The sequence below is a fragment of the Tamandua tetradactyla genome, chromosome X (assembly GCF_023851605.1).
Source record: "Tamandua tetradactyla isolate mTamTet1 chromosome X, mTamTet1.pri, whole genome shotgun sequence".
Taxonomy (NCBI): Eukaryota; Metazoa; Chordata; class Mammalia; order Pilosa; family Myrmecophagidae; genus Tamandua; species Tamandua tetradactyla.
Window position 1 is genome coordinate 40472429 of NC_135353.1, and position 18909 is coordinate 40491337.

At 34.8% G+C, this 18909-nt stretch overlaps 1 protein-coding gene across 1 annotated transcript in view; it reads left to right on the top strand.

Annotated features, from left to right (window-relative positions):
• The window catches only part of TENM1 (teneurin transmembrane protein 1), a 1173786-nt gene that overhangs the window by 829673 nt on the left and 325204 nt on the right, over positions 1-18909 (top strand). The window contains exons 9-11 of the mRNA XM_077145946.1: positions 12445-12644; positions 13907-14117; positions 18792-18893. Coding sequence (XP_077002061.1) covers positions 12445-12644; positions 13907-14117; positions 18792-18893 — 513 coding nt within the window. The remainder of the gene's footprint in view (positions 1-12444; positions 12645-13906; positions 14118-18791; positions 18894-18909) is intronic.

Below are 18909 nucleotides of genomic sequence, written 5' to 3' on the forward strand. Positions count from 1 at the left end.
AATTCAAGATGTTCAAACACACATGGAAAATCTCATCAAAAATCAAATCAATGAGTTCAGGGAGGATGTAAAGAAGGCAATAGGCAAACAGAAAGAAGAAACTGAAAGTCTGAAAAAAACAAGTCACAGAACTTACGGGAATGAAAGGCACAGCAGAAGAGAAGAAAAAAAACAATAGGAACTTACGAATTAGCTTTGAAGAGGCAGAAGAAAGGATTAGTGAACTGGAGTACAGGACATTTGAAATATGACAAGCCATAGAAAATATAGGAAAAAGAATGGAAAAATATGAGCAGGGAGACAAGGAATTGAATGACAACATGAAGTGTAAGAATATACATGTTGTGGGTGTCCCAGAAGGAGAAGAGACTAATGGAGGACATCATCACTGAAAATGTCCCATCTCTTATGAAAGACATAAAATTACAGATACTAAGAAGTGCAGTGTACCCCAAACACAATAGATCCAAATAGACATACTCCAAGACACTTATTAATCAGAATATCAGATGTCAAAGAGAAAGAGAGACTTTTGAAAGCTGCAAGAGAAAAGCAACCTATCACATACAAGGGAAACCCAATGAGACTTTGTGTACATTTCTCAGCAGGAACATGGAGGTGAGAAGTCAGTAGTGTGATATATTTAAGATGCTAAAAGAGAAAAACTGCCAACCAAGAATTCTATATACAGCAAAATTGTCCTTCAAAAATAAGGGAGAAATTAAAACATTTCCAGACAAAAAGTCACTGAGAGAATTTGTAACCAAGACATGAGCTCTGCAAGAAATACTAAGGGGAGCACTAGAGGTAGATAGGAAAAAATAGGAGAGAAAGGTATGGATAAGAATGTAGAAATGAAGACTATTAGTAAAGGTAAAAAGAGAGAAAAAAAACTATCCAAAAAGCAAAGTAGTAGAAGAAAGTACTGGCCTTATGGTAATAGCACTAAATGTTAATGGATTAAACTCCCCAATCAAAAGACACAGACTGGCAGAATGGATTTAAAAACATGACCCATTTATACACTGTCTTTAGGAGATGCATTTTAGACACAAGAACAAACATAGGTTGAAAGTCAATGGTTGGGAAAACATATGTCATGCAAACAACAATCAGAAAAGAAAAGGAGTAGCTATAGTAATATCCAACAAATTAGACTTCAAATGTAAAATGGTTAAAAGAGAAAAGAAGGACACTATGTGTTAATAAAAGGAACAATTCAACAAGAAGACATAGCAATCATAAATATTATGGATTGAGCCAGAATGCTCAAAAATCCATGAGGCAAACAGAAAAACACTGAAAGAGAAATAGACACATCTACCACAATAGTTGGAGACTTCAGTTCCCGCTCTCATCAATGAATAGAACCTCTAGACAGAGCATCAATAAAGAAACAGAGAATTTGAATAATACAATAAACAAACTAGACTTAACAGACATGTATAGAACATTACACCCCACAACAGCAAGATACACCTTTTTCTCAAGTGCTCATGGATCATTCTCAAGGATAAGCAACATGCTGGGTCACAAAGCAAGTCTCAAGAAATTTTAAAAGATTGAAATCATACAAAACACGTTCTCAGATCATAAAGGAATGAAGTTGGAAATCAATAACAGACAAAAGGCCAGAAAATTCACAAATATATGGAGGCTCAACAGCACACTCTTAAACAACCAGTGGATCAAGGAAGAAATTACAAGAGAAATCAGTAAATATCTCAAAGCAAATGAAAATAAAAACACAACATATCAAAACGTATGGGATGCAGCAAAAGCAGTGGTGAGAGGAAAATGTATTGCCTTAAATGCCTATATCTAAAAAGAAGAAAGAGCAAAAATTGAGGAATTAACTGTTCACATGGAAGAACTATAGAAAAAACAGCAAACTAACCCCAAAGCAAGCAAAAGGAAAGAAATAACGAAGATTAGAGCAGAAATAAATGAAATTGATAACATGAAAACAGTTGAGAAAATGAACAAAACCAGAAGTTGGTTCTTTGAGAAAATCAATAAAATTGATGGACCTTTAGTGAGGTTGACAGAAAGAAGAGAGAGCATCCAAATAAATAATATCAGAAATAGAAGAGGAGATATAACCACTGACCACACAGAAATAAAGGAGTTAATGAGAGGATACTATGAACAACTTTATGCTAAAAAACTAGAGAACATAGATGAAATGGATAACTTCCTAGAAGGGCATGAACAGCCAACATTGAATCTAGAAGAAATAGATGACTTCAACAAACCAATCACAAGTAAAGAAATTGAATCAGTCACTAAGAAGCTCCCAAAAAAGGAAAAGACCAGGACCACATGGCTTCACATGTGAATTCTACCAAGCATTCAAGAAAGAATTAGTACCAATTCTGCTCAAACTCTTCAAAAATTGAAGAGAAGGGAAAGGTACTTAACTCATCCTGTGACGCCAACATCACCCTCATACCAAAGATAGACAAAGATACTACATGAAAAGAAAATTACAGACCAATCTCTTTAATGAATATCAATGCAAAAATCCTCAACAAAATTCTCGCAAATCTAATCCAGCAGCATATTTAAAGAATTATACATCATGACAAAGTGGGATTTATTCCAGATATGCAAAGATGGTTCAACATAAGAAAATCAAGTAATGCAATGCACCATACTGATAAATGAAACCAGAGAGATCACTTGATCATCTCGATTGATACAGAATAGGCATTTGACAAAATTCAACATCCTTTCTTGATGATAACACTTCAAAGGATAGAAGTGGAAGGGAATTTCCTCAACATGATAAAGGAAATATATGAAAAATCCACAGCTAACACCATCCTCAATGAGGAAAAACTGAAAGCTTCCCCCTAAGATCAGGAACAAGACAAGGATGTCCACTGTCACCATTCTTATTCAACATTGTGTTGGAAGTTCTAACCAGAGCAATTAGAAAAGAAAAAAATATATAAAGCATCAAAATTGGAAAGGAAGAAGTGAAACTCTCACTGTTTGCAGGTGATGTGATACTATATGTCAAAAACCCAAAAAAACCCACAGCAAAACTACTAGAGCTAATAAATGAGTGCAGCAAAGTTGCAGGTTAGATCAACACTCAAAAACCTGTAGTGTTTTGTTACATTCATCATGAGCAATCTGAAGGGGAAATCAAGAAAAAAATTCCATTTACAATTACAACCAAAAGAGTAGAATATTTAGGAATAAATTTAACTAAGGATACAAAAGACCTATACAAAGAAAACTATAAGAAGTTCCTAAAAGAAATCATAGAAGACCTAAATAAATGGAAGGGCATACCATGTTCATGGATTGGAAAACTAATATAGTTAATATGTCAATTCTGCCTAAATTAATTTATAGATTCAATGCAATACCAATTAAAATCACAAAAACTTACTTTGCAGAAATAGAAAAATCAATAATCACATTTATTTTAAGGGTGGGATGCCCTGAATAGCTAAAAATATCTAGAGAAAGAAAACTGACATCAGAGGTCTCTCATTACCTGACTTTAATGCATATTACAAAGCTACAGTGGTCAAAACAGCATGTTCCTGGCATAAAGATAGATATACCGAGGAATGGAATCAAATAGAGTGTTCAGATAAAGGCCCTCTCAACTATGGACAGTTGATCTTTGGTAAGGCTGTCAAATCAGCTCACCTGGGACAGAACAATCTCTTCAATAAATGGTACTTGGAGAACTGGATACCACATGCAAAAGAATGAAAGAGGATCCATATCTCACACACGATACAAAAATTAACTCAAAAAGGATCAAAGACCTAAACATTAGATCTAAGACCATAAAACTTTTGGAAGAAAAATGTAGGGAAATATCTTGTAAAGCTTCTAATAAGAGGTGGTTTCCTAGATCTTACACCCAAAACACAAGCATTGAAGAAAGAAATAGATAAATGGGAACCCCTCAAAATTAAACACTTTTGTGCATCAAAGAACTTTGTCAAGAAGGTAAAAAGACAGCCTACACAATGGGAGACAATATTTGGAAAGTACAAATCAGATAAGGATTTAGTATCCAGAATAAAGAGATTGTTCAACTCAACAACAAAAAGACAAACAACCCAATTACAAAACAGGCAAAAGACATGAATAGACACTTCTCATAGGAGGAAATATAAATGGCTAAAAGGAACATGAAAAAATACTCAACTTCCCTGGCCATTAGGGAAATGCAAATCAAAACCACAATGAGATATCATCTCATACCCACCAGAATGGCCATTATCAAAAAAAAAAAAAAAAAAAACAGAAAAGGACAAGTGCTGGAGAGGAAGTGGAGAAAGAGGTGCACTTATCCACTTTTGGTGGGGATGTAAAATGGTACAAACTTTCTGGAAGGCAGTTTAGTGGTTCGTCAGGAAGCCAAACTATACTTCTAAGGAAGTATAGAATTTCCATATGATCCAGCATTACTGTTGCTAGGTATCTATTCAGAGGACATAACGGCAAGGACATAAATGGACATTTGCACACCAGTGTTTATAGCAGCATTATTTTCAATTACCAAGAGATGGAAATGGCCCAAATGTCCATCAACAGATAAGTGGCTAAATAAGCTGTGCTATATACATACAATGGAATATTATGCAGCTGTAAGACAGAATAAAGTCATGAAACATGTACCAATGTGGATCGACCTTGAGGACATTATGCTGAGTGAAATTAGCCAGAAACAAAAGGACAAATACTGTATGGTCTCATTGATATGAATAACATTGAGTGAACTTTGAGAATTTATTCTTGCACGTTATACAGATATCCTCTTTTCAGTTTATGGTGTATTAGAGTGGCTAGAGGGAAGTACCTGAAACTGTAGAGCTGTGTTCCAGTAGCCATATTTCTTGAAGATGATTGTATACGGATAAAGCTTTTGCAATGTGACTGATTGTGAAAACCTTGTGCCTGATGCTCCTTTTGTCTATGGTATGGACAGATGAATAAAAATATGTATATGAAACAAATAGTAGAGGGAACAAAGGTTAAAATAAATTGAGTAGATCAAAATACTAGTGATCAATGAAAGGGAGTGGTAAGGGATATAATATGCATGAGGTTTTTCTTTTTTCTTTCTTTGGCTGGAGAGAATCAAATGTTCAAAAAAAGATCGTGGTAATGAATACACAGCTATGTGATGATATTGTGAGCCATTGATTGTAACCATGACAAGAATGTTTGCATGTCAAGAATGTTTGCATATCAAGAATGTATGTCAATAATTTTTGTATGTTTCTTGTTCATAATAAAAATATTTTAAAAATGAAAAAAGAGGGAAAAAATGAAATAGTAAAATAACTCATAATTACAATATTGTAATCCATAGCTAATTTTGAAAGTGATAAAATAGAGCTGCCTGTATTGATTATTAACAGAGAGATATCTTCTTATCTGATACATGAAGTTCTAAAAGGTGAGAGATTGTCAATAGATTGAGGGAGCCAGAGAGTACAATGACTGAGAAGCAGAATGGCAAACTGTGATTTATTTATATTATGCGATTTAGTGCAACTCCAAAAGGAAAGTCGTCGAGAAGTATACAATGAACTGAATAAACCCGGGGGACAATGTTTTGTGCAAAATAAGCCAGAAACAAAGGAACAGATATGCTAAGGTCTCTTTCAGAAAATACTTATAAGAAAATTGGAACCTAGATTGTAAGCACTTATAGCAGCCACATTTAATCTGAATTTGTAAATGTATTTCTAGATCCTGAGACACTGAGCTACATACTTATCAACTGGTATTTCCTTGGAACTTTCAATAACTCTGTGACACTTAAGACTCAGAAATGGAGTACTGCAGCACTGAAAGTTAGCATAGGTCTATATAATAACAGTTAAAGTAACTGAAAAAGAGACCAGCCTCAAATAGAGTTAAAAACAAAACCAATCTGACTGGGTGTACAGAAAATCAGAATACAGGGTAAAAGATAGACTTTCACCTACTATATGAGACCAAAGGTGGAGAGGTTTCTTATGTCAAGAATCTAAGTTTTTGGTAACATAACCTAAATCAACCTGTCTGGATGCAATCCAGAATGGGAATGAGGCATTCTAATTCTGTATACCTTAATATAATTCCAGGATACATCACAAACTATGGTGAGCTGATAATTAAAAGGTATTGGTAGAGTCCCTTGGGTGTCCAAAGGGAAAAATACATACATACATACATATACATATATATATAGATGTATATGTATATTAATTCAAGATTTCTTTGTAAAATTACATTTCATTTTGTTTGTTTTGCATATAATCTCCTCTTCAGTTCCCCCATTTTTTGCTACATTAAAAAAAGAGAAATTGTAAAATAACTCATAATCACTATATGTAATCTATAGATCATTTATACCGATAGAGCTATTAAACTTTCCCATCTGTGAAATTCTGTGTTCCCTCTCAACCATTGGAAAATCCAAGAAAATAAGCCAAACCCTTGATTTTGAGGCTTCCCTTTATGAAACTTATATCTGTGAAGGAGAAGCTAAGATTACCTATAAGAAGGCCTAACAGTTGCTTCCAGCAATCCTCTTTTGTTGCTCATATGTGAGCTCTCACTCTCTAAGCCAAATCTGCAAGGAAAATCTTACCCTCCCCCCCTACGTGGTACAGGCCATTCAGGGCTTAAAATCTCGCTGACAATGTGGGGCATGACTTCCAGGGATGAGTCTGACCCTGGCACTGTGGAATCAATAATGCGTTCTGGACCAAAAGGGGGAAAAGAAGTGTAATAAAATAAGGAAATAGTGGCCAGAAGAAATTAATAGAGTCAAGAGACTACTCAGGAGGCTACTGCAACATTCAGTTAGATAGTGCTAATGGCCGTGGTTTGCTAAACCTACACCAACATCACTCCTGTTGATTCTTTTTTAAAAAATATTTTTATTGAGAAACCTTTGCACACATACATTTCATACATGGTGTACAATCAATGGCTCATAGTATCATCACGTATTTTGTGTATTCAGCATCGTGATCATTTTTTAGAACACTTGCATCACTCCAGAGAAAGAAATAAAAGGAAAAAGGAAAAACTAATACACACCATACTATTACCCCTCTCTCTCATCAACCATTAGTATTTCCATCATCTATCCATATCCTGGATATAATGAGCATCAGACATAGGTTTTCACAATCACACAGTCACATTGTAAATGTTATATCTTTATACACTTGTCTATAAGAATCAAGGCTACTGAATCACAGCTCCACAGTTTCGGGTACTTCCCTCCAGGCTTTCCAATTACACAATAAACTAAAAAGGGATATCTATATAGTGCACAGGAATAACCTCCAGGATAACTTCTCAGCTCTGTTTGCAATATTTCAGCCCCTGAAACTTTATTTTGTCTCATTTCTCTCTTCCTCCTTTTGGTCAAGAAAGCTTTCTCAATCCTTTGATGTGAGATCCTGGCTCATCCTGGGATTTCTGTCCCACATTGCCAGAGAGATTTATACCCTTGGGAGTCATGACCAACATAGGAGGCAGGGCAGTGAGTTCACCTGCCAAGTTGACTTAGAGAGAGAGAGGCCACATCTGAGCAACAAAAGATTCTCTGGGTGTGACAATTAGGCCTAATTTTAAGTAGGCTTAGACTATCCTTTGCAAGAATAAGTTTCATAGAGGCAAACCCCTAGATCGAGGGCTTGGCCTATTGATTTAGCTGTCCTTACTGCTTGTGAGAATATCAAGAATTCCCCAAATGGGGAAGTTGAATATTTCCTCCTTTCTTCCCAGTCCCCCAAGGGGACTTTGCAAGTACTTCTTTATTCACTACCAAAATTACTCTGGGATCTATTAGGGCATCACATTAACCTAGGCAAACCAACAAAATCTCACGCCCTAGTGAAGATTCCATGTACTTATGGTGCTCAACTAAACTGACCTCAAGTTAAATTAGGAAATGCATTACCCAAAATATAAATTTTACACCAAATAAACATCTCTCCCCTTAGCCTCACACAAAAGTTGACGTTTTAAATATGGACGATATCATCCTTTACCCTATATTCTGATATACCTTAGTCCTATCCAGATCAGTTTCATTCATGTATCTCCTCAGTCTGCTCCTCTGCTCCTTTTTTTTTTTTAACTTTTTAAAATAGTTCCTTAATGAGGTACTGTTGACTTTCTTAGCTTCAGATCTCTCTGAGTCTCAGGTGTCACATAAATATGTGAAGTTTTCTAGGATTGACAAAGTTATAAACAAACCACTCAGTATTTAAGAATTTAGAAATAACAGTTGTGCCTCCTGAATATGTGACTGCTGTAAGAGCTTACAATCTAGAACCCTTTACAATAGGCCCTAAACTCATAAGCCATGCTCTCAACTTCAGTTCACTGAGTTTTTATATTATAATTAGTCCATATGAGTGAGACAAGTTAAGATTTGTCTTTTTGCTTCTGATGTTTCATTCAATAGACACTCTTTAAGGTTCATTCATCTAGTTGCATGCCTCACAACTTCATTCCTTCTTGGGGCTGCTCAGTAGTCCATTGTATGTATACGCCATAGTTCCCTCTTCCATTCCTCAGTCGTTGTACCTGTAGGCCACCTCCATCCATTGTGAATTGCAAACATGGCCATCATAAACATCAGTTTTCAAATGTCCGTTCATATACCCACATTCAGTTCCTCCAAGTATATAAAGAGCAATGAGATTTCAGGATCCTTTGGCAACCCCACCCCTAGCCTCCCGTGAAACCACCACACTGCCTTACAAGGGGCAGCACCTCTCAGTTTCCTTACTGACAGTGAATAGGTACATCTCTTTCTCTGCATTTTCTCTAGCACATGTTTCTCTCTGTTCATTTTTAAACAGTTTTATTCACACATCATACAATCCAACCAAAGTGTTAGACATACCTTTGCTGCCATAATCTATATGAAGACATTTCTTTTTCTTCCACAAGGAATCCATACCTCTTTCCCATACCCTCTTGCCTGTTAACATTTAGTTTTGGCATAGTGCCTATTACATTCAGTGGAAGCGTATTACAATATTACTGTTGGCCTTTAGACCCTAGATTGCATTGGTTGTCCTTTTTCCCATACCATTTATTTTCAACTCATGTTGACTCTTAAGAACACCTAGGGCTTGAACTGAGATTCTATTAAGGTTTCATGCACCATTTGCTTTCCTGGAACCTATAAGGCTTCACAGGTCAGATAAATCCTAAAACCCAGAGAGACAAGGTTCTCCAAGATTATTGATTGATTACATTCCCTTATCCTTAAGTGTGGTCACCCCTTCCATAACATGAAAAAGTCAGAATGGGCATTGCCTAAAGATCCCTATAGACTGGGGAAAGGATCCGAGAAGAAGAAGGAGGTATAACAAAGAAAATAGGATTTAACAAATGATTATGACTTCTGAATTACTATATTAATATTCCTTCCAGCCTCCAGTGTTTTGGAGCAGCTAGAAGGAAAAATCTAAGACGGTGGAATGGTAGCCCATGAGAAACTCTGGGTTCTCTTCTGTAACTACTTGTAGTGTGCTTTGAAAATTATTTCTTTTTCTTTCTTTGCCCTCTATATATATCATATTTTACAATAAAAAACATTTTAAAAAGAGTCAGGGGCTGAGAAACTTTCCATCTGCAAGTTGTGGGAATTTCTTTTTCTAATACCAAATCACTAAGACTAGCTTGCTTTGCTATTTTTATTTAAACTATACTCCACATATTCATTCATTTCTTGTCATCTCTGTTCAACTACCTTGTCTTAAATCTAATGTAAGCTCTGAAAGGATAAGGACTAACTTCTTTTAAATGATATAAGTATTCTGTAGATATTATTAATGCTAATAATCAGCAAATGCCAACAACACAACTTCATGAATTTCTTTTGATTTAGTCAATAACATGCAAATAGCTTCATTATGTAATCATGATGCTCTAAATTTCAGGAGAAGGAGATGGTGTAGCATTTGGTGTGTTTGTATATGATGGTTAATGTCTGTCAACCAGTTCTTACCTGATTTTTCTTAAATGGCAGTGTCTATATTCATTGAAAGCTGTTCTTAGCACTTTTAAAATAATGTTTGTTGAACCTAGGAAAATTTAAATTGCTTTATATTTACTTTATTTCCATGACTGAATGATGCATTTTACAAAGTGATAAAATCCCCTAATGAGGATAGCAATTTAATAAGTTGAACATTAGTTTAAGATCAGGAGTGTTCACATAAACATAGTGTGTTAATTGCCTGCTTATTGAAGATATTTGTCAGTTCTAGGACCTTAAAAGCTAAATATATAATCAACACCATGAGGACCAAATTCCTCTGTGTCACATGGAAACAAGTAACTTTCAGTGAAAATAAGGTCCTCTCTTGGTCATTTATTATCTCAAAGGGTGCATTTTATTATAAATGTCAATTCCACAAAATTATGTGTCTGGTAATATATAATTGTATTAAAATTGCATTTGAAACCTGTTATTAACAGTTGACAGTGAACATTCCTAAAATAGGTATTACTCTTGGCCTTAACACAAACAGCAATAATGAAAGTATTTTAGGGCGTTAAAAGCTGCAAGGCACTGGCTTCTGAATAAAGCAACTGCAGGACTGTTTCTTAATGGGCTGTTAATTTCATAGCGGGTGTACATAAAAGACAGAGACTACGTGTGTTTTTAAATGGTGTTTGGTATGGAGAAGGAGTTGATGCCTGAAAAATGTAAAGGTAGTATGAAATAAGGCCAAATTGAACTTTCCCCCGAGGTATAATTCTCCTTGCCTAAAATCAAGGCAAACTAATTCTCGTGCTTTCTCTTGAATCCTTTCTCTCCTTACTACAATGTAACCAAGAATTCTACAGAAACATATATTAAACTGACGCATAAAAAGTAATTAGAAAATATGATAATAAACAATAGAGTTATGATTGTCCAAACTCAACATCCTCTCTCACAAACCAGTTCCTTCCTAAGTTTCCTATTTTTGCTTCTAGTACTATCTAAATCACCCAAACTCAAGGTTTTTACTTTTCCTTGGCCCCCGCACTTAGTATCCTCTAGAATCTTGCTTCTCAAAGTGTGGATGGGGATCATGCAGCATGGGTAATGGGTACCACTTGAGAACTTGTTAGAAATGCCCAACCTCAGACTTTGTATTTTAACAAGCCAACCACTGCCATGATTCTAAAGCACATTAAAATTTGAAAAGCACTGCTATAAAACCTTCCTTTGCATTTTCTCTAACATATTCCTCCTTCTTTCCATTCACACTACATTTATTTTCCACTGGAATATAATTTTTCACATGAGCTATTTGTGCCTACCCTAAATTTAGATTATGTCATTCCACCTGAATTATTGTCCCCTTGTAATTCCTATACCATTCTTGTGTTTCCCTACTTAAATTCATCCCACTTTCTGCCTCAAGATTAGCCTTTCTAATGTACCCCAACCTCTGCCCTCTTCTTAAAAACCTTTGGCAGCTTTCCATGTTCTACTAAATAAACTTTTTGAGTGACACTCAAGGCCCTGTAAAATATGATGCCATCCTTTTTATCTAGCCTTGTCTCCTACTTCTCCTCTATATGGGCACATACATACACCTTAACTGTAACACTTCTCCTCTTCTTTGTTTTGGTTGAAGCTGTTATTTCCATGTGGAACACACTTTCCAATAACACTGTTGAAATCCTCTACTTCCTTTAAGGCCCATCTTCAATGCCTTTTGCCCTAATGGTCCTTTTTGAATTTATTCATTCATTCAGTAATGAATGACTAATATGTATTAGTGACTAATATGCATTAGTCACATACTATTTGCCTGCATTTTTCTAGGTGATGAGGATAAAACAATGAATAGAACAGTCACAGTCTCTACGCGCTCACGGGACTTGCATTCTATTGGGGGAAAACAAGAAATAAACAATAAAGAAGTAAAATATATGGTTTGTTATTTGGCGACAAATGTTAAGGAAAACTATGAAGGAGGATAAACAGGATAGAGACAGCTGGGGAAGATGATGAGTATCCGCCAAACAAATACCTTCCCCTCCTCTGAATACCCAGAATACTTATTTTCCTATGCAAAATGGTTATTTGTGGACTTATCCCAGTTGCCCTGCTATATTCAAAATTCCTTGCAAGCAAGAAACTACAACTTACTTTTTATCTCCTGCAGCTCCAAAGGCAGTGCTCAGTAAATAATGGTTAAAATGAATAAAATTGATTGAAATAGATGGAGTGGGAGAAGGGCTAGATAGGCATAATTGGTTAGGGAAGGGTCCTTGAAAGATATTCAATTTGTAAAGCCTTGAAAGATGGGTAGAGTGAGGAGGAAGGAAAAGCTGAGTAGGTCAAGTTTTGATATATCTGTACTTGAGAAGCTAAAACTAATTGATTTATAAATTGAAGTTATTATGATGAGTAATTATCTCTATCTTTTAAACCAGTGTTTCAGAAGGGACGTGCAATAGACACCGGAGAGGTTGACATTGGAGCACAGGTCATGCAAACCATTCCACCTGGCTTATTCTGGCGATTCCAGATTACTATCCACCATCCTATATATCTTAAATTCAATATTTCTTTAGCAAAGGACTCTCTATTGGGAATTTATGGCAGAAGAAACATGCCTCCTACACACACTCAGGTATTTGATATAATAGGTATTTTCTTGAACTGTTTTAGAGGGTAGTGGAATGAACAGTTTTCATGGTTTGTGATTTGCAAAGTATGTGGGAGTCCAAGGTTAAAGGCAAAGAATCTTTGTAATGAAACAATTTTCAGAATAATCACATTCAAATGAATGAAACAAAATGGTATTGAGAACTAAGTAATGACATTTAGCAGAGCAGATTCAGACAAGGCAGTTAAAGAAAATACTCTTGAAACTTGAACTCTGCTTCCTGGAATAGAGTGAACATGGGTCTTCCCAGACTTCACCTTACTTAGCTTACTAGTTCCATGCAGTCATTTCCAATGGTCCCAACCTAAGGAAAGCAATCAGTCAGTTATTGGTGGGAAATAAGTGAAAAAGAGAAGTTCTGTCTTACAAGGATAAACTTTTCCTTGTTATTGTTAATAATAACGCAAATAAGTAAAAACTTCTATTGTTTACATATCCCTTCTAAAACCCAGAACACTTATTTCTTGTTTTATTTTCCTTTATTTTATCTTCCTTTATTGTTTTATTTTCCTTTATTTCCCTATCTGGAACTCTGCTTTATCTAAATAGTGAAAAGAATCATGACCATTCAGGGTTTGCTTTCCGTCCATCAGATGTGACTGCAGTCAAAATCTTACCTTCTGGGTCAGCATAAGCAGAGAGTTAAACTGCTGTTCAAGTGCAACTCTCAAAGAAGCATTTCTTTAACATTTGTTAAAGAAAACATGTGCCATGTGCTTGTTCCCTTATTAAAAAAAGGGGGGAGAATCCTTTGAATATTTAAATATATTACCACAAAGGGAGTGAATTGTGATGAATTTTTTCAGGTTTTTTACTTCAATTGCTTTAAAAACTGTAAACATGTTTTTGAATTGTAGAAAAGGTCACATTAATGTCTTGGAGGGGAATGTTCATTTTCAAATATTTTTTTATCAGATACTTTAGGAAAGTATAAGGATTCTCTTGCAGGGTACTACAGAGGATTTTTTTCTATTTCTTAGTTGTCTTTAGACAATCATTCTGAATACTAAAATACTAGAAGGTTTACAACAGTTATAAATGCAATGAATTTTTTTGGAATTAATATTGTTGCTTTAGGGATTAAAACATACTAAAGAATGATTAACCTTCTTTCCTGCTTTGCACAACTCCAAAGCAAGGTATGAAATATAACGATTGAACTTAGAAGTAATTATCAGGCTAGAAATAAGAGTAGTGGTTCATATTTGTTTTTGTATATGTTCTAGTTTGATTTTGTAAAACTAATGGATGGAAAACAACTGATCAAGCAAGACCCCAAGGGCTCTGATGATACCCTGCACTCTCCTCGGAACCTGATCTTAACGTCACTACAGGAAACAGGTTTCATAGAGTACATGGACCAAGGCCCGTGGTATCTGGCATTTTACAATGATGGAAAAAAGATGGAACAAGTATTTGTGTTAACTACAGCAATTGGTAGGCTGTCTTGGCTATTATTTTAAATTGACAGTATAATTCTAGAAAGACACAATCAGTGATGAAAGTGATACTGGTGTTATTTAAGCTTATTGATTATTCTGCCTTAAAGTCATTATTCAGGTCAACATAAGTCATGAGAAAGGCTTATATTATTGTTGTCATTGATGCTGTTTAAAATCTGGTTGAGATTTTTAAATGCCCCATTATTTGCTGCTATTTTAGCACACTTGTCAAGTACCTTTTAATGGGTTTTCAATAGTAATAATTACCTAATATTATTACCAACGGTACATAGATGAATAACTTCAATGAAAAAGGGAATAAGCAAGAGAATTCCTGTTAATGCATGTTCTATTATAAGATTTAAAAAAAACAAGTAAATACTCTATAAGATAGAAAAACTAGCATCAATACAGTTCTTCTTTAAAACAACTGATTCCCAAACCATTAACCCTTCAAAATACAGCATAATATTATTTAAAGGGTCTTAAAGATAATAAAGTAGGTCATTCAAAACAATTTTAGAAAGTACTAGTTTTAAAGTCATAAAAAGTTTCTCTTTCAGTGTTTTCAGGGCCTTTTAATGTTCTTTTTAACACCATGCCTTCTCAGATATCTCACTCATTTGTCATGTGTTGGTGAATTCATTCCCCATAACCCTTTGTGTTAATAAAGTTGAATTCTTTAGCAATTTTAGAGCACTGAGTTTAAACAACTCCTGAACACTATTTTATTGGTTAATTTTCCTAAAACACATCTTTTAAAAGAAGGGAAAATATTTTACAGATGTCAGTTTTCTATACAACTCTCACCACTTTATGCTTTAGTTAACCTATTCAGCCATATGTTTAGGAAGATGTGTTGAGTGTTAATAGATATACCATCTGCTCTTTATAACAATTATGTTCTATTTTTACTTGATGCTGAAGACCTAGAGTCAGTAGAAAATAGTACTAAGGCCATAAGATTTTCAAAACCTTTCCTGTAAAGTAATCAGGAAGACAATGAAATGCATTTATTATTTTTCCCCAAGGAAAAACCTCTGATCTTATATTTCCAAAAGACAAAGTACTTGTTCATTAAATTTCAAGAAAATAAATAATATTTTAATTCTTATTGCCTGTTGTCATTTTCAGAGACTCAGTAGAGAAGGCTCAATGGATAGACCATTCATGATATTTTTCAATCAAGGTTCAATTTTGAAAATGCATATGCCAATAAGTTATGAAAGGTTGTGTTTTCTCCATAGAAATCAGAGAAGTAATAAAGTCTAAAATATTTGTGAAAATTTTTAGCTCTTCCAATTTTCCTTACCCCTACACCCCTGAATTAAAATATCTACTAAGCTATTAACTTTTCAAATATCGATAAATGCAGAAGCATGCTTGAAGTACTTTCCTGTTCATAGCTTTCTACCCAAATTAAACTAACCTTTAACATCCAAATTCTATCATCCAGAGATATAGCTTTCAGTTTCATATACAGTGTATTTGTTTTTTCCTTATGCAAGTCAATTTCTTTACTATTCTGTTGGCTTTTTAAGATTTGAAGCAACAGAAGTATTTCTATTATAATTCTACTTAAAGAAAATCCATGTAAATTTCAAATAATCAAAAGATATAGAAGTCATTTATTCTTTTAATTTCACCCAGTAAGTTTTATGTTTTTATAAAGAGGATACTATATTTGATAGAACAAAGTGAGAAATGTATAAACTTAACTTTTGTAAATGCTACTCATTCATCTATTTCATGATAATATGATAGAGTGGGTTGATTGATTTGAACTATATTTGGTCTGTAACTAATATCAACCAAGACCGTATTAAAAACTAACATTAACTGAATGAATAATATAGGCCAAGCCCTGGCCTATATTAACATGTATTATTTTCCAGTGGTTTAGGCAGAGTTGTCAATATTCCCTAATCTAAGCTAACTGCTTGGTAACACGATACTGTATACCATTTATAGATTGCTACTCTACCCCAGGCACTGTGCTAGATGCTTTCTATTCATTTATCTTATTTGAGACTCACCACTTACCATGATGGCACAGAAATAGTGATAATTATTTTACAAATAAGAAAACAGTCTTGGAAAGAGTAAGTAATTTGACAAGACCTTAGCCAGCAAGTGATGAAAATGAGATTTGAGACCCAAAATGTCTGATTACAATGTTCATGTACTTTAAACCATATTAATTCCATAAGACCACTTGTTACATTTAGTTTTTCCAATGAGAAAAGTTTCTTCCAGAAACCCATCGCCAGTTCAGATACAGATACCAAAGAACCAGATCTTTAACAGAACTTTAAAATGATTCTCAATTCTAATGAACTGGAGTATAGGAAGTAGTTCTGAAGTAAGATTAAAAATCTAGAAAGCAAAGCTTACTGGAAGCCAACATAAACAGAAAAACAAATTCTTCTTCGTCGCTAGTTGTTTATGTGCTCCTTCTGTAACCATCTTCCTCTATGGAAACAGTAGGCTTTTGCAATGTCTTTGATACCCAGTGGAGGTGGCAGCTTACAAAAGCTCTTAAATTGGATTCTCTGATCATTTGCATTGCTGGTGTTAAGCTCTGTACAATAGTGTGGGCCCAGGGACAGCTCTTCAATAAGTCAATAAGATGTAGGGATTTTTATTTATTTTGATAGCAAACGTCATTAAACATTTTTTTGCATAATATCTACATTTACATAAGACTGTTCCCATAAAGTTGTCAATAGGATCTGATATAAAATTAAATTCAAATATATTTACACTTTGAAGCTTCCTCCATGGCCTCTCATGAATCATCCAAGGCAGGGATGTAGAATTAAGAACTGTCACTACTGGTTGGTACAAGAAAACTAGGTCGGTAGAAAATAGAAGGAAGAATAATTTTTTTAAATGGATCTTTTCATAATTACTTTAAAAATAAACTAATGTTTTTGGAAAATGAAATGTTTTAATGAATTAACATTGGTTGGCTCTTTGCCAAGTGTTACATTCTTGCCAGCCCAGTTGCCGTTCAGTAGATGCCATGTGTTAATTGATTCAACAGCTCAGTTTTCTAACACAATCATCAGAGAGCAAACTATCATAAACCTGCAAAAGGCGATCTGCATGTATTCACATGGCTGAGAGAATAATCATCTCTTCTGTTTTATAATAGGGTCACTATCCATATAGCCACTCAATTCTCAGCTTTCTAAAAATCCCCAAAATGAACTAGGCCCCATTTTTCCTATTGCTTTTCTTCTGCCCCAAGGCACAACTCCAACACCTGGATCAGGAATTACTTAACTATAGAAGTTTATTATTTAAAGCATTAATTCTTAATGTTTTAATGCAATGAGCACCTACAGGGTTCCTTGGGGTATTTGCCAGAATGTGGATTACTGAGCTAGGCCCCTTAGAGACAGATTCAGTGGATCTGTATTGAAGCCCAGACATGGGGGCTTCACTACATTTTAGCAGCACCCCAGGTGATCCTACTTATACTGGTGGGCTACAGGTCACAAATTGAAGAAATGCTATTTTTTTATCCTCATTACAAATTCTTACTCTCGTTGTTCAGTGGAGGATGCAAGGTTCACCTCCTAGAATATTTCCTTCTAGTTGAAAAGCAAAACTTGAGGAAGCAGATGAATGGAATTGAAAAAGGAAAAATGGGTACTTAAGAGAAGCATGCTTTTAGTAGACCACAACATAAAAACTCAGAACCCAAGAGTGCTAAGTATGGAAAATTTATAGAAAGGAGGAATTAGAAGATGATGAAAAATTGCAACAGCAAAGTACAGGTACCAAAATAGACCATGGGCTTATAATTTGATGTTGTATATTCAAATACAGTTTTAAACTACAAACTATTTTAATGTCACTGTCAGAGGATGACATTTATATAACTTTTTACCTTGGAGTCAAGTTACCACAAGACCTACCAAAGTTCTGTTGCACTGTACATCTTTATGTTACCAGAACTACCTATGGGCACCATCAAAGCCTTCTCAATTCCTGTGAAACCTATTTTTCTCTTAGTGGATTGATGGGAAATTAGTGATAGAGCACTGATAAGCATTTACAGTCAAGAAAGCACTCCTCTACAAAATATGTAGGTGCTAATGCTTTCACTGGTGGTGAATTTAATATGAACACTTAAAAGCATTCCATTGCCACTTATTAATGAAAATGAAATTCTGATTATCATATTTAAGCTGTCAAGATAGTAGATTAAATGTTCTATATAACTAGAGAAGAAACTTAATTTGCTACAACCTAAATTTGAAAAATAAACAGTAGACTTAGTCTTCTGGCACACAGTTTTAAGCCCAATTCACTTTTGAGAGATGTCATATAATCCCAGTACATTTTTAGCTTTATCATGAATGTCTCATAAGAAAACAACTCATCTAGACCCTTTTGCAATTTAGAGATGAAGTTAAATTTCAGTTCCACTCTTGAATAGCCAATTCAGGAAATTCAGGGCACAGTTAATTATTTGGTGTTGCATGTGACATCTTACAGAAGGTTTTGGCATCTGATTTTAAGCAGTAAGTAAGTGTTCTGTAGACAATAGAGGGCAAGATTGTCATAGGCCCAGAGTTCCTGCAACTTAAAAAAAATTAAAGATTCTACAGGCTGGAGGTTTGTTCATTTGTTTTTTCATTCTTCTCTATATGAACAGAAATAATGGATGACTGTTCGACCAATTGCAATGGGAATGGAGAGTGTATCTCTGGCCATTGTCATTGTTTTCCAGGATTCCTTGGACCTGACTGTGCTAGAGGTAACATTGCTTTGTT